This window comes from Enhydra lutris, unplaced genomic scaffold, assembly GCF_002288905.1.
Source record: "Enhydra lutris kenyoni isolate GAN:26980312 unplaced genomic scaffold, ASM228890v2 scaffoldscaffold1, whole genome shotgun sequence".
In the NCBI taxonomy this organism is placed as follows: domain Eukaryota; kingdom Metazoa; phylum Chordata; class Mammalia; order Carnivora; family Mustelidae; genus Enhydra; species Enhydra lutris.
Genome location: NW_019154085.1, coordinates 28428389 through 28454009, shown reverse-complemented (window position 1 = coordinate 28454009; position 25621 = coordinate 28428389). Strand labels below are relative to the sequence as shown.

The 25621-nt window shown below is 44.4% G+C and overlaps 1 protein-coding gene across 1 annotated transcript; it reads left to right on the top strand.

Annotated features, from left to right (window-relative positions):
• Window positions 1-6494: 6494 nt before the first annotated feature.
• Window positions 6495-7863, top strand: LOC111144916 (C-X-C chemokine receptor type 2-like). Its single transcript, XM_022499525.1, has one exon. It carries the CDS (start codon window positions 6495-6497, stop codon window positions 7563-7565), a length of 1071 nt encoding a protein of 356 aa, XP_022355233.1. The 3' UTR covers window positions 7566-7863.
• Window positions 7864-25621: the final 17758 nt, after the last annotated feature.

Genomic DNA, 25621 nt, shown 5'->3' with positions numbered 1-25621 from the left:
TAATCTGCCTCTTCACTCCCCTCCACTACTTCATTCATTTATTTCAAATATTCAACCATTATTTACTTGGTTCCAGGGCTGGCTGCGGCACCCAGTGCAAAATAAGAGCGTGGGGCCCCTCATTCCAAAAGCAGGAGAAAAGCTTGTTTCTTTCTTCTATGATCATTCTCTTAACTGGACTCTGTTTTTTTGTTTTGTTTTGTTTTTAAGTAGGCTCCATGTGTCACCCCAGTGCGGGACTTGAACACATAACCCTGAGATTAAGACCTGGCCTTACTGAAGCGACGGAGCCACCCAGGTGCCCCAAGGATAGTCTCTAATGGACTCCGTGTTTTTTATTTGCTATTAAGGCTGTGCTCCCAGAGGCATAGGGCCCCTGTAGGGTGGGGGAGTGGGAGGCTGAGCCCAAGGAGGAAATAAGGGTGGGACTGCGTGTGAGCTGAGCTCCAACCTCTGTCGTGCTCCCCTGTCCCACCAGACTTCACTCAGAAGACACCAGTTCCAAGATGAAGTTATTAAGAAGTTCAAGGCAGCAGACCGCAGAGCATTCTGCCCCCAGCTCAGGGCTCCTCTGAGTGTAGGACTCTGTGTGGCTGTGCCGGTTATCCACCCACTTCCTGTTTGGCGTCTACTCATATGTGTCACACACTTTGCGGGGCACCAAGAATGCAAAATAGACTCCTTTATAGTTCCGGTCTTTAAGGAGGGGCAAGGAATGAAGGGATGGTTTATGAATCACTACTCCATGCCAGAGTCTTGCCTGTTCACAGCCCAGTAGGAGGGAAAGACTCCGAAAAATGATTCAGTAACACAATCTGGAAACCAGCACAGTGGAGAACCTGGGCGGGTGACACAGGAGGGGTGGGGAGGGAGGACGCAGGGCATTTAGGGCTGGAGGAGTTGGGAGCTCAGTGGACAGGAGACTCAGCGTCCTGGGTGTCCGCTCATGAGTCTAGCTGGACCGGCAAATTGGAGTGAGGAGAGGGGGAAAGGACCATGAGAGGGTTATTTACCGGGTTCCATTTATTTATTTATTTATTTATTTATTTATTTATTTATTTATTTATTTATTTTTGGTGAAAATTGCTAAATACGTATTTTTTAAAAATTGCCAAAGTCATGCTTATTTGAGAAATTGGGCAACCTCAAAAGGTACAAACAAGAAAGCAACTATCTGTAAGCCCCCCACCCAAAGATAACCACTGTTAATGTTTTGACTTTCTTTCCTATTTTTCCCCTGTGTGCCTACACACATTTATTAAAAGTGTTATTCTGCTGTACATTCTGTTTGCTAACCCGCATTTGCCCTTGACATCCTATTATAGGTACCTTTCTGTAACATTAATTGTTTAGCTATCCGTGTTGAGTTTAATGGACACACGGTGTTCCATTTTATAGATCTACTCTAATTTGTATAAAAGTTTTGGAAGCGTACTGAAGTCATTATGAACCTGTGTTATATAAACAAGCCTGTGATGAGCTTTGTCTTCCCTCCCACCCTCCCTTCCATTCCTCACATTAGGTGGGATTTCAGGGTCAGGGGGTCTGCACTGTTCAGTGTGTTAGATGCATATTCTCCCAACAGGACCGTGGGTAAGAGGTGTGTATGTGTATCAAGTCAGCAAACAGTGAATGAACATTTATTATCTGCCAGATACTGTGCTAAGTCCCTTACATGTATTAACTCATTTCATTGATCCTCGTGTCAGTTCTATGAGCTAGGCACTACCTTTCTTTCCATTTTACAGATGAGAATGTGAAGGCACTGAGCAAGTATTCAAGCCTCGGAAGGGCACACGGCTGGCCAGGGACAGGGCTGGGATCCGCAGTGTGGTGGTCTGGTTCCAGGACCTGCACTCTACCCCAGTTCATCATCCACAGCAGCATGAAGCCAGTATCCTGATCCCCAGTTTTATGGATAAGGATTTTTTTTTTTTAGTCTTTTTAAGTCTTAATTTTAATTCCAAGAATAAAGATATTTTGATGCACATTAAGAAACTTACCCAAGGGAGTGCCTGGGTGGCTCAGTGGGTTAAAGCCTCTGCCTTAGGCTCAGGTCATGATCTCGGGGTCCTGGTATCGAGCTCTGCATTGGGCTCTCTGCTCAGCAGGGAGCCTGCTTCCCTTCCTCTCTCTCTCTGTCTGCCTCTCTGCCTACTTGTGATCTCTGTCAAATAAATAAATAAAAGCTTAAAAAAAAAGAAACTTATCCAAGATCATAAACCAATATAGGAAGGCCCATATATGAAGCACCATCTGTCTGATTCCAAAGCTGAGACCTATGGGTCCTTGATGAAGATGTCTGAGTTCATTCGGGAGTGGGTTCTCAGACTTGTTTTTAGGTGCTTACTTTTTGAGGTTCCACTTTGATTTCTGCCAGAGCTTGGCAGTCAGGCCTCGGAGGGCTGTGCCTGCCCAGATCATATCTGTTAAGTCCTTGCTCACCCTGACTCTCACAGCCCGGACCCCGTGAGGCGCTGACATTCCTCCCCCTCCTCTCATCCTGGACCACTTGTTTTCTAGAACTCTTTCAGTGGGTCACAGTTTTGGTTGCCAGTGACAGAAAACTCGGCCTGAACTGGTCTTAACAGTGAAGAACTGTTAGGAGGTTTGCCTCTGGTTTGTTCAGGACTCTGGCTCTGTTTCTCAGTGATTCTCTCAGTTCTGCCTTCCTCTGTGTGTTAGTTTTGACTACTGGACTGGTTTGCCATGGATGCACCAAGATGGCTTCCAGCTGTAACTAAGACGCCATCTTTGCTTTTCTGTTGTCACCAAACAGCTGTCCCAACCTTGGCTCTGCGGGAACCATCTTAGGTCACATACTTACCCCTCACCTGTCACTATGGCAATGCGAGTGATCACGGGGGAGGGGGTGAATCCTCTCCTCCTCCTCCCCTACCTCTATTTTGGTCCCCAGGTCCAAGCAGACTCTTCTGCAAGACCGTGAAGGGAGGCCAACGTGGGCATCAAAGCTGACACAGGGACGGGATAGATACACGTCCAGCCATGTTGTGCCGCTCACACGTTCTTGCATATAAAGCTTCCATTTTCAAATCAGAGTGTCAAGGAGGGGCCTCCGCATTTTGCCAGAGGACTGGCATTCAGGCGACACATGTCATAACAATCTTGATGGCACTGGATGTTCTGCACAGAATAGAAACATGCTTTCCTGCTAGGAACATCACAGATCTGTTGAAGAGGGAGCAGTTCTAAGTGGGAAGGTGTGGTATGGAGGATCTGTAGGGTGGGTGGACTTGCTGGAACATTTTCAAGTGGGTAACATTTTCTTCCAAGCTCATGCCTTTTCCCTCCCGTGAAATGCTCATGCCTTTCTCTCCTTCCATGAAGAGGAGAGTCCTTTTAACTCTTCTCCTCCAGATCACCTTCCCACTGGAGACCTGAGCTACCGCCGTGGCCGCCCCCACAACCACTGAGAGGGACTGCTTCTCCTTTACTCCTTGGGCCAGAGGGCGGGCCAGACCCTTCCCTCCTACCTCAGTCCTTTGTTGGATTAGACTGGAATGTTGGACTGACTAAAGTCAGGGCTTAAGAAAAGCAGAAGGGTGTTATAGACAAAGAGGGACTTAAAGTGTTAGCTAGAGCAGCTCCTGCCCTGGTCTGTCTCCTTGGGTCCCTTGCAAAGATGTCCTCCTGCCCAGCGACTACCACCTCCTGATGGCAGACACTCTCTTTCCCCATGGTCTCCACTTACACTAGCATATTCCTAGGCATTTGGCAGCCAAACCCCAGACAGTGTGTTCTCTCCTGTGTTACCAGTCACTGTTTGCTGCCCCAGAATTACTTTTCCCCCAGATGATTAATAAGGGAACGTCCATTCCCTTCAGGGATTCGCCACCTTCAAGTCGTTTCTGGTCTAGGCATCAGAACACAATAGTCCAACACCAGTAAAAGCAAAGCGTGGGTGGCCCCAGGGCAATCGTCTCCTGATGCTTCCTGCAACTTTGTATGAATGAGAAGAGAACCCAGGGGGAGAGCATGACTTAGCTTAGAAAACACACTTGTCAGTGGCAGAATTTATGCACGGGGTTGGGGGGAGGGCATGATTAATGGGCATTCATGGTAGGGGCAGACTTTATACTGGAACAGATCGATGCTAACTTTAAACTCTAGAGGATGGTTGGAGAAGAACGATGCCAGACAGACCGGCCTGGCAGTGTGGAAGTGAAACTTTCAGGCACACCTCATCTATGACTGTGTGGCCAAAAGCAACAGACACTCTGAATCAGGATGGTGACCTGATCCGTGAATCATGGCAGGTCTGTCTGATGTTTCTTCTACAACGATGGATTGAGCACCTACTCTGTTCCCTGGCAGAGGATTGGAAGATGGAGCAGAGAGGGTCTCTATTCTCTAGAAGCTCACTGGCTGGTGGGGAAGGCTGACTTGTAAGTGCGTCATTATAATGCAGGGTTCATGTTGTAACAGAGACGTGGTTACTATACCAGAGGAGTAAAGCCAGGGACACACATTAGCTTCCAGGAACAGTTGAGCCAGGTTCCAAGAAGCCGTCCTTCATTCTGGGAGAGGAGCAAGATGAGCTTCTCCCCAACTCCTCTGATCACGGATTGGCCCAGCTCCAGTGGTCTCCCTGGGGTCCCTATCCCCAGCCTCGGGCCATTCTAATCAACCAGTTGTTGAGAATGGTTGTGTTGATGTGTTGGGGTGGGTGGGTGGGTGGCGGTTTAATTCTCCCTCTGATCTTCATGACTGTCTCCAGCACCCCCCGGGGGGCCATCCCAAAGAAGCCTACAGGAGAAGGAAAAATTGTGTGCTTGTTGTCCAAACGCAGCTCAAGGACAGCCCTCCACTTCCTTCCCACAATAACGTGTGAGGTGTGGGGGGCCCCCAGTCACTCCTAAGTGGGGGGGGGACTCCTACCAGAATTGCCTACAGTGGACTTCTTCTGAAGTCTCTCCTGTCAAGAGTAAAATCCTCTCCCCTTTATTCATGTCCAAGCAAGTCGGAAGCCTTCAAAGGTGATCAAGGGAATTTAAGGGATAAACAAGTGGACGTGAATGCAAGAAAAAGAAAACAAAAGTAGTCATCCATGTGGAGAATTCAGATAGTGGACCCTTAAGTCCAGCTTCATGTCTGGTAGCCCTGCTTGGACATCTGGGTGCTGGGAGTCTCCGAAGCCCCGCGGTGCCTTGACTTCACTCTGTCCTCCAAATATGGACATGGGCGGGGCTCAGAGAGCAGGTGTGTGGTGACGAAGCTTCCCTATTTCCCTTTATTCATCAAGTTTCCTCTGACTGTTAAGTCCTTCTGGTCTCTGAGCTCCAGCCTTGTACAGTTGGACACACCTGGCCGGTGCCTCAGGTAGGAAGCCACCTCTGTTGCCAGGACTTTCTTTGGGGAGGAAGACTTGGTTTGACTGTGTTTTAGAAATGCATCCATGGGGCGCCTGGGTGGCTCAGTGGGTTAAAGCCTCTGCCTTTGGCTCAGATCATGATTCCAGGGTCCTGGGATTGAGCCCTGTATCGGGCTCTCTGCTCAGTGGGGAGCCTGCTTCCTCCTCTCTCTCTCTGCCTGCCTCTCTGCTGACTTGTAAACTCTGTCAAATAAATAAATAAAAATCTTAAAAAAAAAAAAGAAAAAAGAAAATGCATCCATTTCTCTGGGACCTGAAGACTCCCTTGGCTTCCTGCCTCCTCCCTTGTGACCACCTATTCAATTCTGACCTCATACGGGGCTGTGGTTGGTTCCTCCTTTCACGCCTCTCCCTTTTTTTTGGGGGGGGGGAGAGGCTTGCATTTTCCCAGTCTAATGTTTATTGCTTTGCCCTCAAATGCTGTCTTCTGGAAAAATGTCTTCTGGAAAAAAAGTATCGGCAGGCAGAGAACATACTAGAATGTCTGGATCAGAATGAATTCAGAGAACCTCAGGCCTGCAGAGGACTCAGGGGTCATATACTCTGTCTCCCTCTAGTTGCAGAGGAGAAAACAGAAATCTGTAAAGGTAAAACAACCCCCTCAAGGTCACATAGCTTATTATTGATAAATCAGCATAGAGTGAGGACTGGATACCCAGGATTGGTAACTTTCCAAAGGTCTTCAGACTGTTTTCTGGAGATCTTGGGAGTTCTGGGGGACCCACCTTAGCAGCTATGTGGGCAGAAATGGCAGCACCCTTTCCTTCCCAGCAGATGAATTTTTGTTGGATTTACATGTTGGTCTTCTGGTATGATTCTGCTTCAGCAAAACCTTTCACAATTTGGGAAGATTTTGAACATTGCTGATGGTTCTGTGGATGTTTAGGGGGAACAAGGATGGGGACTCTTCTCCAATGACGATGCTATGAAATCGACCTCAAAAGAAGTTCAAAATAGAGGAGAAGGAAGGGCTTCTCCTGTTGCCAAACCAACAGAGAAGCAAAGCTATTCTGATAACTATTCTCACATCCTTGATGAGTGACTTCAATCTGAGTTACTAAATCACATTTCTTTCTTTTGAATCTTTTGACTAGATTGATCCATGATTTTCTCAATGGAAAATCTATGGAATAACACCGATGAGTGGTATTACGATGAATTTGGAAATTTCAGTGGCACACCACCCACAGAAATATATAGTCCTTGTAGGATAGACACTGAGACACTCAACAAGTATGCAGTGGTGGTCATCTATGCCCTGGTCTTCGTGCTGAGCCTGCTGGGAAACTCCCTAGTGATACTGGTTGTCCTATACAGTCGGCTCAGCCAGTCTGTCACCGACGTCTACCTGCTGAACTTGGCCATAGCCGACCTGCTCTTCGCCCTGACCTTGCCTATCTGGGCTGCCTCCAAGGCGAAAGGCTGGATCTTTGGCACACCCCTGTGCAAGGTGGTCTCGCTCCTGAAGGAAGTCAACTTCTACAGTGGTATCCTACTACTGGCCTGCATCAGCATGGACCGCTACCTGGCCATCGTCCATGCCACACGCACGCTGACCCAGAAGCGGCACTGGGTCAAGTTCATATGCTTAGGCATCTGGGCGCTGTCCCTGATCCTGTCCCTGCCCATCTTCGTCTTCCGAAGGGCCATCAATCCCCCCTACTCCAGCCCGGTCTGCTACGAGGACATGGGCGCCAATACCACAAGACTACGGATAGTGATGCGGGCCCTGCCCCAGACCTTCGGCTTCCTCGTGCCCTTGGCGGTCATGCTGTTCTGCTATGGACTCACCCTGCGTACGCTGTTCCAGGCCCACATGGGGCAGAAGCACCGGGCCATGCGGGTCATCTTTGCCGTCGTGCTCGTCTTCCTGCTCTGCTGGCTGCCCTACAACCTGGTCCTGGTCGCAGACACCCTCATGAGGCTCCGGGTGATCGAGGAGACGTGCGAGCGCCGCAACGACATCGGCCGGGCCCTGGATGCCACCGAGATTCTGGGCTTCCTCCACAGCTGCCTCAATCCCTTCATCTACGCCTTCATTGGCCAGAAGTTTCGCCACGGACTCCTCAAGATCATGGCCTTCCACGGGCTCATCAGCAAGGAGTATTTGTCCAAGGACGGCAGGCCTTCCTTTGTTGGCTCTTCTTCAGCAAACACTTCTACCACCTTCTGAGCCCCTGGGCCCTGCTGGAGCGCCTCAGAGCACCTCCCTCACCGTCACATCCCATCCCGAGCCTCATGTCCACTGGTTGTTTCCAGTCTGTGTGTCAAGGCAGCTCCCGGTTGTGGTTACAGGAAACTACTGGGGCCACGTCCTTTTCAGGCCCATTGGAGGGTTTAGAAAGCCTGCCCTCGTTCCCCACGCCTCCCTATACTTACTATGCCAGCTGCTAGAGCTCAGTCCATCCTCGCACTGAGCCCACAGCACTCTGTTCTCTGGGGCAGTTAAAGACATTCGAAAGGCATCCTTTCAGGTGACGACAGAAAGTTCCTACCACGGGGAGCCGTTAGTGGCAAACAACAGTCATTGCTTTCCCGTCTCCCTTTCTTGCTTGCTGGCAAAGCCCACCTCCCTTGAGGGAGGCCGAGGACAGACACTCACTTTCCAAGACTCCCTTAGCTAGGAGTGGCCCCGTCATCCACGTCTGACTAGTAAGGTTTCAGGGCAATAGTGTGCTGGTGAACCACTCTCCTGGGAGAAAGAAGTCCAGGTTTGTAGCATTTACCAAGTTGCCTGGGGCAAATGCTCCCGCCACGACGATGTCAAAGGTTTTCATGTGTTTAGCAACTAGCTCACAAAAATTTAGGAAATGTAGTGGGCTGCTTTCACAAGTGGGTACAAACTGGCTTCAGGACACCGTTGTTTAAGAGGAAGTCTGCTGGGTCCAGGGACTCCTGGGAAGTATTCCTGATTTAAAAAGATAGAGAGAGAGACACACACCCACATATCCTTGGTTCTTGCCTTTGACTATGGTTGTGGGATATGATGTGACAAAGAGGCAAAAATTGTGCTCAACACACTTAGGCAGATTGAGTGGATGAGAACAAAGAGCTCAGAAGGAGACCCAAGCATAAATGGTCAATGATTTTCAACAAGGGTTACCAAGAATATTCAGTGGGAGAAAGGATAGTTATTCAACACATGGTGCTGGGCAAACCAGTTATCCACATGCACAGGAATGAACTTGGTCCCTTTCCTCCTACCATATACAAAAGTTAATTCAACATGAGTCAAATGCCTAATGATAAAAGCTGAATCTATAAAACTCTTGGGAGAAAACATAAGGAAAAGCTTCATTTGGTTTGAGGTTGGAGATGGATAGAAGTTCAGAGATGAGCTTTAGATCAAAGTTGAGAGTAGATCCAGGGATGAGGTTGGAGTTGGATGTGATGTGGCGGGGGAGCCAGAGATGTGGTGGCAGCTTGGGACAGGTCAGAAAAGGATGAGTATCAGGAATAGGGGGAGATCCAGAATAGGGAGAAGCTGGGGCTGGGGTTAGTGAGATTCAGGGAGGTGCAATGGGGTTGGGACCAAGTATGGGATGAGGTGTAGGAATGGCATGAGTGTGTGAGTGTGGTGGGTCTCGGGGAGAGATGTCAGAACTGGAGTGAATGTTAGGGGCTACTATTGTAGTCCAGTTAGTGGCTGGAGCAAAAAGACATAACTGGTAGAGTCACCATTTTCTGGGGAACATTGTCTAAGATGCTTTTCTGGGGGCCAGGATGGAGGTACCTTGGCTGTCCAGCCAACGGTCTCCAAGTGGGTTGATGAGAAAGGAGTTAGGGCTCAAGCCCTAAGAGGTAGATCTGATTCAGGAAAGAAGCTGGAAGAATGCAGAAGTCCAGGGAGGAGAATTCCAAGGCTGGCAAATGGGTCTTGGAATCTTCCTTTTTTCCCCTCCTTCCCCTAATTTCCTTCCACCTCTCAACTGCAAGCTTAAATGCCCATCTTCCTCCACCCTCTGCTGTCCCAAAGATGACTCTGTCAGAGGCTTCGGTAAGTGAATATGGATCCATATTGGGTCTGGGGAAACACAAATGACTCAAATACATCTGAAAAGATGCTTGGCCTCACTAGTAACCTGGGAAATGAGAATCGAACACCAATAAAATAACTTGGAATTGTTTTAAACAGGGAGGGATATATAGTTGATTCTCAAACGAATTGTGTGGGTCCACTGATAATGTGGATTTTTAAAATAAATACAGTAGTATAAACTTTTTTTCATCCTGATTTTTAAAAATTTTAAATGCAAGCTACTCCCCCAACATGGGGCTTGCACTCACGACCCCAAGACCCATGGCATGGCCCACTGACTGAGTGAGCCAAGTGCCCCTTCATGATTTTCTCCAGCTCACTCTGTTGTACGAATATAGTATATAGAACATACAAAATATGTGTTCATCTACTATGTATGTTATTGGTAAGGATTCTGGTCAACAGGAAGCTGTTAACAGTTAAGTTTTTGGGGAGTCAAGAGTATACATACAGATTTTCAATGGTGTGGTGGGGTCCATGTCCCTAACCTTCTGTTGTTTAAGGGTCAACTGTAGTCAGAACTCTCTTTGAACAAAGGCAACATTGTTCCATTAGAGTTTCAGTGCAATGTGTAATTCTCCGGTAGAGCTCAATACATAAATGATTGGGTTTCAGATCTGTAACAATGTCGGGATGTGGGTGCTGAAATAACAGGGAGTCCTGAAATATCAAAAGCAAGTGTTTCAACTACTAGATAGGGCAAGGTCAAGGAGATGGTTCATCTCAGAGAGGGGATCGGTGTCCAGGGTGAGGTTGGGATCAGGGATGGGGTGCATCTTGGCAGGGGACTGGGGTGTCAGAGATGGTAGTGAGCCAGGGATGGGACTAGGTTAAGGATATGGGGGACCTCAATGATAGAGTTGGGGATAGGGGTTGGGATGTGAATGTATGTTCTGTTTGGTGCTTGCTGTTTGTAAGTTTTGAAAATTTGATTTGGGGGCACCTGGCTAGCTTGCTGGAAAGAGTTTGTGACACTTGATCTCAGGGTGGTGAGTTTGAGCCCCACCTTGGGTGTAGAGAATACTAAAAATGAATGAATGAATGAATGAATGAGCTTAAAAAATAAATTATATAATGTTTTTAAAAAAAGAAAAATTTTTTGTAGGCTAGATTAACATTTTCCAGACTCCATGTAATTATGTTGAAATATACTATTTTCTCGTACACTAGTTATCCGTCTGACAAACTATGGCCCCTCACCATCCATTGCCCAGTCCAGTGGCCTGTTTTTACTGATTCCAGCAAAAACATTAACTGAGAGTCCAGCTTTTATTCCATAGGGGTTTAAGGTGGCCCCTTTCCCTGCAACTTGCATTTGAACTAGGGAATTTCAGAGGAAATGAAATGACCACCTCCTCTTTGGTGTAAGGGTCTTTCCTGAGATGTGTCTTCTCTGAGATGACCACTAACTGAAAAATCATGATGGATGACAGACTTTGCTGTTTCCACGTGGAAGATGGAGTGGCCAAAGATCTCTGGGTTTGGTCCTTCTAGAAAGCCACACGTGGCTAATGGTTATGTTCTCACCACGGTTGCTTTTTTGTATCCTGGGACTCTGTTTTTAAACTCAAGATCCTTTTTCCAGCCTTGAGAGTAAACATGAACTTAAGAATTAAAAATGTATAAAAGAAATAGAATGTTTTTCAGACTTTCTTAAATTAGTTTTTTATCAAAATATTTCATGTACATTGTTTAAAAAAGTGAAATAGTTTTATTAAGCTTATAATGAACATCAGCAGCAACCCTCTTGCCACACTCCCTGCAGAGAAGGAAACAACTTTCAACTCTGATAGCTGTTTCATTTAATAGTGGTGTACATATTTCTAAATATGCTTATTCAGCTGGCTTTTGATTTTTTTCTTCCAGTTTTAGATATCATTTATTGACTTTCTCCTTTGGCTTCTGAGGATTTAACACTTTTTCAAACTCTCTTGGGCAATTACTCCTGTCCAAGCAAATACTGCCCCTCCCATTCTCCCAGGACAGATAACCATGTTTTTTGGTTAAATCAACATCCAATGTTTTTGTTATAATGACTATATAAAAAATTATTCACAGTTGGATACAATGTTTGCATTTCCTTTCTTTGTATAAGTTCTGTCTTCCCTGGAATTAACAATAGGATTTTCATCATTACTTTTTTTTTAAAATTTTTTAATTTAATTTTATTTTTTTTTTAAGATTTTATTTATTTATTTGACAGAGAGAGATCACAAGTAGACAGAGAGGCAGGCAGAGAGAGAGAGAGAGAGAGAGAGAGGGAAGCAGGCTCCCTGCTGAGCAGAGAGCCCGATGCGGGACTCGATCCTAGGACCCTGAGATCATGACCTGAGCCGAAGGCAGCGGCTTAACCCACTGAGCCACCCAGGCGCCCCTCATCATTACTTTTTATTACATCATTCTCAAATGTCTCCCTCAATACCTTCACATTCATCAGATAATCTATATGTATTTTTTTCATTCTTGGACACCTCCCTCTGGAGCCTTCATAGTCCTGTTTTCAACCCAGACAGGTTACTCTTCAGACCTACGCTTTTTTTTTTTTCTAAATTGCTTTAACTACATTACCAGATTAATTTTAGAATCTGATAGCCAATTTCTATAATATTATCCTACTTGGATTTTAAGTTGGATTATGTTGAATCTGCAGATCAATTTGGAGAAAGCTGACATCTGAACAATATCGAGTTTTCCAATCCATAGCATGGTATCTTTCTCCACTTTTTCTCATCTTGTCTAATTTATCTAGGCAATGTTTTGTAGTTTTCAGTACATAGATCTTGTACATGTTCTGTTAAATTTATCCCTAAGTACTTTGTAGTTATTTGGATGCTATTATAAATAGTATTTAAAGTTTTTTTTTCAGGTTTTTTTTTTTTTTTTTTGCCAGTGTATAGAAGTATAATTGAGTTCTATGTATTGACCTTGTATTCCAGGAGCTCATGAAATTCTCTTATTAGTTCTAGTGGTTTTATTTCTAAAGATCCTTTTGGGTTTTATATGTAGATAATCATGTCATCTGAGAATAAAGACAGTTGTATTTCTTCCTTTTTAAAATGTCTTTTATTTATTTATTTATTTATTTATTTTGCCTTAATTCATTGGCCTCTAGTACCTCCAGTACCTCCATGTACCTCTAGTACAATACTGAAAAGAGGTTGTGAAAGTGAACATCCCTGCCCCGTTCCCAGTCTTTGGAGTAAGCATTCAGTCTTTCTCTATTAAATATGATGTTAGCTAAAGATTTTTCCTAGAGGACCTTTATCAGGTTGACGAAGTTGCTCCCATGAATGGGTGTTAAATCTTCCTCTTTCTTTAAGTGCTTACAGGCTTTGTGACCAAAGGCAGATTACTGAGCTTCCCTTTACTACCTTATAAAATGTGGATAATAACAATGTTCAGCTATTTCTTATGGAGATTAAATTAAATAAGCACACATACACACCTATGACATTTAGAAGAATGCCTAGTATACAATAGGTACTATATAAATGTCATCAATAAAAAGCAATATTTTGGTTTATCCTTTATTTTATTAGATTACTGGACTTTGGTAAGGAAGGATATATGGGAAGTAACTTTTTGGAGACCTTGAATTTCCAAAAAAGCTTTTTTTAAAAAAAAAAAAGATTTCATCTATTTATTTATTTATTTGGGGTAGAGAGAGAGGGAGGAGGAGCAAGAACAAGCTGGAGGGGAGGGGAGGGCAGAGGGAGAGGGAGAAGCAGACTCCTTGCTGAGCAGGGAGTCGGACATGGGACTCGACCCCAGGACCCTGAGATCATGACCTGAGCCAAAAGCATATGGTTAACTGACTGAGCCACCCAGGCGCTGCCCCCAAAAGCTTTTATTCTACTCTTACACTTGATTGGTATTTTGGCTGAGTATTGAATTCTAGGTTGGAATTAATTTTCCTTCAGAATTTTTCTGTCTCTTAATTTCTTCTAGCTTCTAGGGTTGCTTTGAGACTGTTGATGCTATTCTAATTCTTATTCTTGATCTGTTATATGAGACTGACTCCTAGAAATTTTTAGGGGGCTCCTAGCTGGCTCAGTCGGTAGACTGTGTGACTCCAGCTCTCAGGGTTGTGAGTTCGAACCCCATGCTGGGTGTGGTGATTACTTAAAAAAAGATAAACTTTTAGGATATTCTCTTTATCTTCTTAGTTTTAGAATGCACGATGATGTGCCTTGGTAGGGGCCCTTTTCTCATTCATTTTGCTGGTGAATCCTTTTAATCTGGAAACTCAGGTTCTATGAAATTTTCTGGTATTATTTATTTGATAATTTTCTACCCTTCATTTTCTCTATTTTCTTCTTTCTAGGATTCCATTTACTTGGGTGTTGAACTCCCCAAGGCTGATTCTCTAACTCAATTTTTGTTATCACTCTTTGTTTTTCAGTATCTTCATCTTTCCACTTCACATGAAGTTACTCTTAACTTTATTGTCCAACCTGTTAATTGGAATGTAATACTTTTTATATCATATTTTGAATTTCCAGTAGGCTTTATTTCTGTTCCCCAAGGTTCTGTTATAACATCCCTTTCTTACCTCATGGTTGCAATATTTCCTCTTATCTTTCTGAGGATATTATGGTTTTTGTGAAGGTTTCTTTGGCTCCCTTCATTGTCTCTATGTCTTTTCTCCTGGTCCAATAGCATCTACTTTCTGATTTCTGTTAAAAAAAACTCTTACATTTTCTCTGTTCTTGTACATTGTGGGTTATGCCTTAAAAATCCTTTTGGTGTTTGGGTGCCTGGGTGGCTCAGCTGGTTAAGTGACTTAGCTAAGATCATGCATGATCCCAGGGTCCTGAGATTAAGCCCTGTAGCCCTGCTCTCCCTGTGCCATCCCCCCATCTAGTGCCTGCTCTCTCTTGTTCTCTCTCTCTCTCTCTCTCTCTCTATATATATATATATATATATATATTAAATAAATAAATAAATAAATAAATAAATAAAATCTTTAAAAAATCTTTTTAGTGTCATTTTAGTTGATTTTTGAGGGGGAGCAGAGATAAAAACATTCTTTCAATCTTCCATTTTTTACATAAAATTCCCCTGGATTTAAAAATATATATACTTTTAAAAAAATTTTACTTATTTATTTGACAGAGAGAGATCACATATAGGCAGAGGGTGGGGTTGGGGGGGGAAGCAAGCTCCCTGTTGAGCAGAGAGCCTGATGTGGGGCTCTATCCCAGGACCCTGAGATCATGACCTGAGCTGAAGGCAGAGGCTTAACCCACTGAGCCACCCAGGTGCCCCTAAAATATATATATATACTTATTTTAAGGGCACAATTGTATCATTCTGTTATATTCAGTTCCTCAGGTGTAAATTCTCCCATTTGTTATGTTGGAGGACTATTGATTGTAGTGGTATTAGTTCTTTGTAATATTTGATTGTGTACTCATCTGTCGAAGAAAAATTTTTTTTTTCCACATGGGAGTCTTGCATATGTTTTAAGTTATGAAGAGGTCTACACAGGGGCAGTGTCATGGCTCTCCTTGCTGGAGCTCTATTGGGTCTCGTAGTTCAGAGCACTTTTTGTTATTGTTGTTGTTTCTTGGTCTTGGGTTTCCATACCATTTCAAAGAGCAGGTTTGTGTCCTCATCATTTGCTACTCAGGCTTGGGATTTGGGACTGTCCCTCAGGTGACTCCCTTTCCCCTATGGCCTAGGGCAGGCAGCTCACCTTTGAGTCGGGACTCAGAACTACCTGGTGTTCTATCTCTAGACAAGGGTGGGCCAACTCTTTTCCTGGTTCTTAGCTTTTCACTGGGAAACCTGTTATGGTTCCCTGCTGTGTGTGGGATCTGTAGACCTGTTGCTTTACCATTCCCATCCTTGAGGTGCATAATCAGTTCTAGCATCCTTCTGGGTTCCTCTGGATTTAACTGGTTCCTGAGAAGTCCAAACATTTCTAAGTTCCTTTCCCATCTGGCCCTTAGATCTCGATCTCTCTCTCTTTCTCTCTCACCTTTTGCTTTTGATCTCAGGCATTTATTTAAAAACTTAAAAATACTTGTAAATTACCATATTTCTATGTAGAATGTGTGTGTGTGTGTGTGTGTGTGTGTGTGTGTGTGTGTGTGTGCTGTTTTTCATGCCCCTCGGTCCACCATCATGATGATAGGGTATCAGTAAAAATTCAAATAACATACAAAATAAAAACAAAGTTTCCCTTCCTATTCTTTACTTCCTTTCCATAAAGATAAGCATTGCTAAAACTTTTTCCCACTACATCTTTTTTTTCATTTTTTCTTTAAAAAAAATTCTTATTTTTTTTAAACAAATAATATATTATTAGCCCCAGGGGTACAAGTCTGTGAATTGTCAGTCTTACACACTTCACAGCACTCACCATAGCCAATACATCTTAAATGTAAACTAGAAAACACACTAATCAGATTTCTAGTTAACTCACAGTGTGAATGTGTATGTGTGTGTTGGAGGTGAACGATATCACATTATCCCAGAATTATCACCCTCTTCTTTTAGCCAGGTTCAGATTGGGGGGTGGGTGGGAGAAATAAGATAGAAAAGGTAAGTAGGAAGGTGCTTCTGAAGAAATCCAGTCACTTCCGACATGGGAAGAAGTTGTATTGCCCAACAAAAAGATGAGGCCACATCCGTACCTCTCTTGTTTCCCATGTTGTAAACAAGGCTGTCTTCCTGAAATAGCTGGCTGTGGTCCAGCTCTGAAAGTGTGAAGGGTGGAGGGGTGGAGGGAGAACAAGCATGCGGTGCTGCGTTCCCCACTTGGTCAGTGTCCTGTACACTCCTCTTGGCTGGGACCCTGATGATATTTAGCGTGTGCTATCCCCTGTGCACATTGGCCATCAGGTTTTAGAAAAGATACGTTAATAAGTAAGAAGCCAATAACCAGTTAACTACATATCAAATGCTTACTATGCGCCCAGCTTTGTGTTTGATCCTTGAAGTGAGGACATGCACAGTACACATGAAACTGAGCGGACAAAGGAAACTTATGAATGAAAGGAGAATGTGTGAAGGGTTCATGAAATTTCCTATAGTGTCATGGTGGCCAGAGCAAAGAGGTCTATCTGGATGTCCTAATGTACCACAAGTTCAATCTGAAGATATGGGGGGGATGTTTCTAATTAAATAAAAGAGAAAGAAAAGGAAAGAAAAGAAAAGAAAGACTTAGCAGCTGTGTGACTTTGAATATTCACTAAAACTTTCTGAAACTCAGTTTCCTCTTTATTGAAATGAGGTCTGATTAGGGTAAGCTCCCTTCCAGTTCCAGGAGGTGATCTAAATCAAGAGTCTACTGAGATATACAAATGCATCCGTATTTGTGCAGTTGTAGAGTTCTATGACTTGATAAATCTTTTTTTATCTTTGCTCAGATCATGATCATTAGTGATTAGGTATATCACAGAAGGCCACTTCTTTGTGCTTTCCAGGAAGCTGTTGACCAGGCCTAATGGGAGGGGCTCCACAGAGTCCTCCCTTCTTTCTCCTGCTCTCCCCTCCTTCCTCCTTTCTTCCTCCTTCCCTTCCAATACCTTCTTTTCTCATTATCTGGGGTAGGCAGGCTCTCTGGAAAAAGGACAAATACCCCTGGGTGAGGGAAATAGTTTTCTTTCAGTCACTAAGCCTAGAACAAGAATGACTGGAATCATTCCCTCACACAGAAGACTCTCCCTTTCTGAGCCATGAAGCTCAGAGATTGACTTCTCAAAGACATGAGAAGCTTGTACACCGCCATCTGACATGTCAGCTTAATCTGTCACTAACAGATGTGTCTGCTAATTGAAAACCTAATCTGTGACAGACACTGTGAAAGACACTTCTTACATTCATGATTTCATTTAATGCTCGCTGAGACTTTATGGTAGGAATTACTATTATGCCCATTTTTCAGATGAGGAAATAAGAGCCAAGGAGATTAAATACCTTGCTCAAGGCAACACAGCAGCAGTTGTGGCAAAACTGGAGATTAAATCAAGGACTAAGTCTTTCAGAGTCTGAGCTCTTAACAGCTCATGGTAGGTAAAGAAGCCCTGCGGTAGAGCGAGAACCATGCTGGGGATCTGAGTCCAGCTGGGTCTTCGTCTATCATGACTTCTACGATCTTGAGCAAGTAACTTAACTTCTCTGAACTTAACTTCTCTGTTTCCTTGAAGGGATGGTAACATTAGATGCTTATCAAGCTTCAAGGTTATATATGCCAGATTCTTGGAACAGACCAGGGCCTTGACGTATGGCAGACAGTGTTACCATAGTAGAGAGTCTTGGGAGGATGACTCAGCAGAAGAACTGGCAAATATCTCCAGACCTTCTAACTTTCATGGCAGTGCTTCCTGTATGATGTCACATGGGCAAGGGACTAATAGGAAAGTTGGGATAAAACACTTTTGTAGGCATTGGGCAGCTCTGAGATGAAAGGACAGAACTTGGAAAGAGGATCAATGGTCCAGCTTCATGTTTCTACAACAACCATTTTTTTCTCTTCTTCCGAATCATTCCCATTAGCATACAAGCTCCTTTCTTATAATAACCCTCCCTTGAAACCCCTCCATATCCCTGCCAGCTATGGTCCTATTTCTCTGCTTCACTTTGCAGCTGGGATCTGAGTCTCACGGCTCAAGGGACACTACAAGTCTATGAAGGGAGACAAGGGACATTTAGCAGATTCTCAGTTGGAACCTGAACTGGGCCACTCTGGGGGTTCATGTAAGTCTGGGCACATCTGAAACGAATGAGAGGTCAAAGGTCTTTTAAGAAATGAACTCATTTATAGGATGAGACTAAAGTCCATGGGCCTGCAAAGGGTAATGAGTCAGAACTGGGAACAATGGGAGTGGGCACTGTGGTTAAGACTATGGACTCTGGCCCATGGATTCTCACCTAAGTGTTAGGGAGATGGGGCTGGAAGAGAAAATGAAAAACACTGGGAGATTTTGTTAGCCCAAGCAACACACTCACTCAGGGAAGTTGGCCCTCTTCTTTTGGGTGGCCAGGCTGGAATTGGCAGAGGGATGAAGGCCAGCTTGACAAAAAAAACAAGGATCCTCAAAGGGACAGATGGGAAGAGGGTCCCAGTGAGTTTCTTTGAGGTGCCAGATCACAGGTTGTTTATTGGGTGTCCATATACAGGTTGTAGGCAAAGAAAGCTCAAGAAGAAAATGGTGGTCAGATTTTCAGTCCTACCAGTAGCATAGGAGAGCTATTTCTCCACATGCCTCACTTCCTCCTTCTTAAAAGTTTATTTTCCGTAGGCTCCTGCTTTCCTCTTGTATCTTTGTCTTCTTTTCAGTCTCTTTGGAGGGCTCCTCTTCCTCTCCCAGACTCTTAAACGCTGGTATTCTTCCAGATTCCATTGTCCCCCTTTTCCTGCCTTTTCTCTATTACCAGCTTTCTCTGGGTGATGTTATCTACCCCTGTGGCTTTAATGATCTGCCACCTCTGTGAAAATGATCTTCAAAAATGTGTCTCTAAGCTAGCCATTTCTCCTGGGCTTCCTGAGCTAAATTTTCCAATGCACATCTACTTGGATGTCACCATAAATCCAAAATAAAAGCCAATATCTTCTCTCCAAAACCTGCTTTATTCAAGTTGTTTGTCCAAGCTATGGGTAGAAGAAATCTCTTTGACCCACTCCTTCCTTCTCGCTGCCCCATCACTATCCCCAATGGCTAGCTAAGCCCTGTTGTCTTGCTCTTAAAGAACTCTCAAACTCCACTCCCGTTGTCATTACTTTGCTCAGACTCTCACCATTTCTACTATAGCCTCCTGACTAGATTCCTGCCTGAATCTCTAGCCCTCATGGTCCATTCACACACCACTCAGGGAACGATCCTTTTGCATATTTGTCTGCTGAAAGCTTTTCCAGATCTCCTGTTGCCTGTGGGATAAAGTTCCAACATTTTGGCATAGCATTCAAGGCCCCCTGAGGTTTGGCTTTGCCTGCTGGCCTGGTCTTACTTATCTTATCCCACATCTGTTTTGACATTTGCTTTGGCCAGACTGTTTCCCTTAAATTTCCCCTAATACATCATGATGTCTGTGTTAGTCTAGATTTCTTTGCTTGTAAGTAATAGAAATCTGCTTTAAAGAGACTGAAACCTAAAAGGAATTTAGTGGAAGGATCCAAGGGTCATCTGATGGACCCCAAGGGTCAGGAGATTCCAAGAGGGACCAGAACAAGGAACAGAAATGTAGCTCTTTTCTGGGCTCTCTCTCTTTGGGGACTACTGATTTTTCATCTCTACTTCATTTAGCAGGTCTGTTTCACTCCTCTTTCCAGACACATCAGCTTTCTCTGCTTCTTTCTGACCACAGCTACTGTACGAGTTTACATCACCTCAAATCAGTTGAAAATCCCAGGTAATATCCCAGACTTCCATTTCCAGAAAAGCAACTCTGGTTGGCCCAGCTTTGGCCATGGAGGCAGCTTCTGGTAGAACACACATAGCTGGGAGACGGGACGCTTGGATGCTACCCTCAAAGGGGTCTCTAAACTCTCATCACTGAGATTTTTTCCTCTTCATCTTCAACTGTTAAATTTATTCATCGCTTAAAAGTTAGCTCATAAGCTAGACAGTTTTGAAAGCCTCCCTACATTGAGTTATGAGTCCCTCCATGTGTTCCCATGAAACCATTGCACATCTTGACTTGAATGCTTATTGAATTTGTGTTGTGTTAATTGGTTTCCTGCGTTTCTCCATTAGACCAGAAGGTCTTGAGGGTAGACACTGAGCCTGGTTACCTCTTTTTCTTTAGAGTCAGGGGAAGAGTGAGGTCTAAAACAGGGATGGCTCAACTTTTAAATGAATGAACAGAACAGCTGATTAGTCTCCCTCTACCACATGTGAGTATTTTTTTTTTTTTTTTTGCAAGATTCAGGCATATGATGGAGAAAGGGAATGCACCACACTGGCTTCTTCCAACGGCAGCATGGTCTCCACTGTTCATCAGAGCCCTGTGAGTGTCAGCCCCCAGAAGGGTGTGTGATTTAGGACTAGTCTTCTGAAAGTTAACGGGGTTCTGACTGCTTAGATAAAAACTGCCTAATCTCACTTATTAGCAGATAAAGAAAATGAATGGCTAAAAGCAGAACACATTGGGTTGCAAGACATATTTTCCAAAATGTCACCATTTTTATACGACAGGCAAGTTGATGGTCGCTGTGTTCATTTTATACTGACACCATAGCTGGGAGCTCATTTGAACTTTGTATCAGTGTGGCTGTGCATGAAGTTTAGCCCAAATTACTACATCTGTGAAGTTGAAGCAAAATTAAATATTTTAAGAAAACTTAATAGCTAAATCTATTGAGCACTTACCACGCTCCATTACTAAACTAAGTGCTTTTTAAAAATTTTTTAAATTTCAATTCCGGTTAGTTAACATACAGTGCTGTATTAGTTTCCGGTGTACGATATAGTGATTCTGCATTTCCATTCACCACCTGCCGCTCATCATGATGGGTGCACTCCTTAACCCCTGTCACCTGTTTCACTCATCCACCCCACGCCCCTCCCCTCTGGTAACCATCAGTTTGTTCTCTGGAATTAGGAATCTGTTCCTTGGTTTGTCTCCCTCTATCTCTTGTTTTCTCCCTTTGCTCGTTTGCTAAGCTTCATGATTTATATGTGTTCACTAACTAATCTAATCCTTAACACTACCTTATGAGGCTGGTTCTTTAATTAGTCCATTTTACAGAGGAGGAAACTGAGGCACAGGAGTTTAACTAGAGTTGGGATGTGCATGTAGGGATGTGGTCCTAGGGTTTACTACCTAAGCTAAACCTACTTACTTATAGGTGATAGGCCCTGGGGCCAGATCCAGAAATAGTTAAATCTACCATCTAAACCAGCTCCAAATGTCTACCTGCCTCGCATGACGGATGCAAATAAATGAAGAAGTAAGTTTAGGACTGCCTTCTAAGTCTTCAGTTTTGGGTTTTCCTTCCCCTTGGATCTTTACCTATAGGTACTAGAAGAAAAAGGTCAGGAGCATGTTCTCGTGGATCTTGCTGTCAGTCCTATGGAAATTAGGTTCCCCAGCAACTTGGCAGGAGGCTTCCTGATAAGAGTGAAGACGGCAAAGGATGAGGGACCTGGAGACCAGAGTCCAGCATTGCTTCTGTCACTTGTAGTTCAAAACCTTTGGTGAGTATCCACCTGCTCTTGGTCTTGAGTCACTCACCTGACAAAAGGAGAGTTTGGTCTAGAAGGGGCTATGTTGAGCTCCCTTCCACCCAGACAGTCTAGATCTAGGTAGGGCAATTCAGGACCCCCACTCGCAGATGGGTAGATTGGACACTACTTGGCCTAGGGGGTGCCATTTGCATAGAGCATGGTGTGAATAACATACTTATATGTATATGTCCTAAGCTGAGTTAGGAGGGTCTTCCTATAAACACAGGGTTTTTGTGAAACCCTGACCCTGGTTCCTGGGAGCTACTATGACATTGAGACTCAGCCTTTCAGAAGCTCTCTGGGAGTCATGCTCTGCATTTTGGCCATTGAGTTAAACTCAAGTATATACTTATGGGACAGCAGAATTGTCCAAAATGCCGTAGGCAGCTGTGCAGTCTAGTGTAGTCAATCCCTTAGCATAATGCTGGCCATTCAAGGAAGTCCTCTAGAAATGCTAGCTGCTCTTATTACCATAGTGGATTTGAGAACATGGAACAGGTCACCTCATGGAACTCGAGAGTTTGACCCCATCTCTGAGTTGGTTTGGCACAGAGCCGGCTTTGATAGGAAGCTGAACCTGATGCTTTCGGTCAGGGGAACATGTCTGACATCAGACTTTGCAAGGCTCTGTTGAGAAATCAGTTGTGTGTCTGTCTTCTCCGGGAAGGTGACCTGTGAATGTCTCTGAAGCTGCTGGGGGAGGGGCCTTGAATTGGGATGGGATCTCCGTTCCTCCCCACATCCTCTCCCCATCCCCACGTCTGTTCCACTTTGGGCAGGTGGAATGGTGAGAAGGGGGCTGTATTTCTTCTGGGTGAGTGGGTTTTAAACTTGAGTCTTTATCAGACTCATCAGGGACTCCAGATTCCCAGGACCCATTCTCAGGTACTCTGATTCAGCAGCAATGGGACCCTCACCCTTACGTTCACCTTAAGCTGGGATGGTGAGCTGGATACCTTCCAACTGTGCTCTAGGTCCACTCTCCACCTTTCTTATCCTGCTCTATGCCCTGGGAACCTGAGCAATACGGACTACCTCAATGGATTCCCCTGTCCTCTGGATTCTGAGTCCAGCCAATGGGAACCCTTGCAGGAGATGGACGGGCAGAAGCTTCAAAAGGGCATTTATTCCCCCAGCTCTGTCCCTGCTGGTTGCTGGGATTGGATCCTGGCAGGGAGCCCTTATCATACAGCTTCCTCCCTGGGCTCCCAGAATGGCTCCCTTGCCTCACCTCTCAGGCCTAGTGGCAGCAACAGCTCCCAGCTCTTTCTGACCTTGGGCTACTGCACCACTGGTCACTCCTTTCCCCAAATTCTTTCCACTCTTTATTAAACTCTCACGAGTCTGGTGAAATGCTCTCTCCTGGCCCAGCTCCGGTCAGCCATCTGGTTCTGCCAGGATTCCGACCCATTCAGGGGTTGTCCGTAAAGCTACCTTTGAAGCAAGGGGCCCATTCTAAACATGGCATATTTTTAGAAACACGGCTTCATGGCCTTTAGTGCCCTCTAGTTCTTGTCTGGCCCCTCGGTGCTTAACTCATTTGAGACTAAGGTGACGTTTTGCAAAAGCAACTTTACCAGAAATGAAGTAAAAAAAAAAAAAAAAAAGACTGTTCACTGAGAAAGAATAAAAGCCTAGAAACAAATCCACAAAGCCTAGCCCCTTTGTCTGTAAGGAGAGCGGTATGCTCGCTGCCTGGCATGCCCTACCCCTGCATGGACAGTCAGGCCTGGGTTCCTGCACTTTTTAGAAAATCCTGCCCCAATCAAATTCACTGAAACAATGCAAAACTGTAGGCATTAATCGTGCGTATCAGCCCACCTTCCACTTCTCTTTAACTATAACTCCTTTCAGCAACTTCGTGTATCTTCTTCCAGATGTTTTTCTGAACATTTACAAACATACATACAATGTGTTTCTACACACATGGATAAGCCATTTACTACACCCACTGTTCTACTTTCCTTTTTCATCCAGCATTTTTTCTTCAAGATCTTTCCATGTCCTGTCATATCACTACCTCATTATTTTTTAAGGATTTTTTTTTATATTTTAAAAATTTTTTTTCAGTGTACCAGAATTCATTGTTTATGTACCATACCCAGTGTTCCATGCAATATGTGCCCTCCATAAGGATTTTTAAAACAGCTTTATTGACTACAATTTACCTACTATAAAATTCACCTGCTTTAAGCACACCGTACCACGACTTTTTAGCAGTTTCACAGAGTTGTACAACTATTACCACAATCCAGATGTAGAATATTTCCATTACCCCTGAAAGAGGTCTGGTGCCCGTCTGCAATCATTCCCAGCTCTTCTCCCCAACGCTACCACACCCCGGCTCTCTGTCTCCGTAGATTTGCCTTTTTTAGACATTTTATGTCAGTGGAATCATACAATATGTGATCTTCTGTTCTGGCTTTTTCCACTTAGCACCACGTTTTTGCCTTGTGCTTAAACCACGGCGTCCAGTGTATTCCGTGGCCTGGATGCACCTTCACAGTTTATTGGACTCTTTCCCTGTTGTTGAACATTCAGGTTGTTTCTAAGCTTTGAGTTTAGAAATGAGGCTGTGATGAATATTCTGTATTGACGTTTGTCTCCCTATGCGGGTATTTCTATAGGGTAGATTTCTAGAAGGATATTTCCTGAATCAGAAGGTATGTGCGCTAGAATAGATCTGATCAAATTGCCTTCTTTCATGGCTGTATCTATTTACTCTGCTACAAGTTTGGGTGGTAATATGGTCTAATAATAATATGGTGGATTCTGACCCCAAAACTATAGGATGTAGTAGTTTCCACTGGGCTCCCTGCTGTGGCCCCTCCAAATGACCAGAGTTGTCCCTTTGTTCTTCTGATAACTTTCTTCATATTTTCTCCTTTATTTTAATAATCAAAAGCGTTTTTATGGTGAATAGGACACAAACCACAGGTTGTAGAAAACGAATGACTATAGCTGTAAGAATAATAATGCAATGAATCCCAGGTATCCAAAATCTAGGTAAAGAAAGAATATTCCTGGTACTATCAAAAGCCCCAAAGCATTCCTCCCTGATAGACTGAAAGTTTATGTAAACATTATCCAAATACTGGTGGTGATCATTCTTTCTCTTTAGAGTCTGCACCTAAAGTTTGCATGAAAGATTTGCAATGAGTCAATTCACTTAAGCTGGAATCATGTTTCGTCAAATTCCCTCCCTTTCTCACCTAGTTTCGTGTTAACATCGACCAGAAGAGACTGTTGTGTGAGCTTTGGAAGATGGAAGGGGGAGCAGAGGCTGCATTCTTTTTTATGCTCTGGAAGGTCAGTACCAAGCACCAGATGCTGGTCTCTGCGGTCCTTAACCTGAGCCACACGTCTTCTGACCTTCATGGTGCAGCGTCAGCATCTCTCGTAGGCCGTCTGCATGTTGAACTTGTAGTCCACAAGAGACTGGCGCAGGTTTCAGTCTGTCCTGGCAGGTCCCAACTTGCCCTCCCTGTTGTCTGCTTCATGGGATCTTTCTTTCTTGGCTCTCTCTGTCCTGCCATTTTCAGGTCCTAGCACCAGAAGCAAAGATAACAGTCCAACCTAGACCATTTGGCCAGCTCCCACAATTGCGTGCAGTCAAATCCTGATAACTAATCTCTCCCCCGAGTGGTCCTGCTTTCCAATGGAGCCCTGCATGATAGAGCACGTGTCCTCAACAGAGGCTTGTTTCATCTGGCTCTGAATTTTGTGTTGGGCTCCAACTGTCTCTTTTCTTTTAGAGAGAGAGTGCCCACATGTGTGGGTGTGTGAGCGGTGGTGGGGAGGGGTGGGTAGAAGCGAGAGGGAGAGCGTGGAGCCTGTTGTGGGGCTCGATGCCACGTCCCCAAGAGCATAACTTGAGCTGAAATCCGGAGTCGGACGCTCAACTGACTGAGCCACCCAGGAACCCCATCCGACGGTCTCTTTAACCGTCTTACCTACCAGCTCAGAATAGGGTAACCCCATCTGAGCCTGCTCCCAACCTGGGCCCCAAGCCTC

Excerpts from the sequence above, each read along its gene's own strand:
- LOC111144916 (XM_022499525.1), top strand. The coding sequence starts at position 6,495 with ATGATTTTCTCAATGGAAAATCTATGGAATAACACCGATGAGTGGTAT.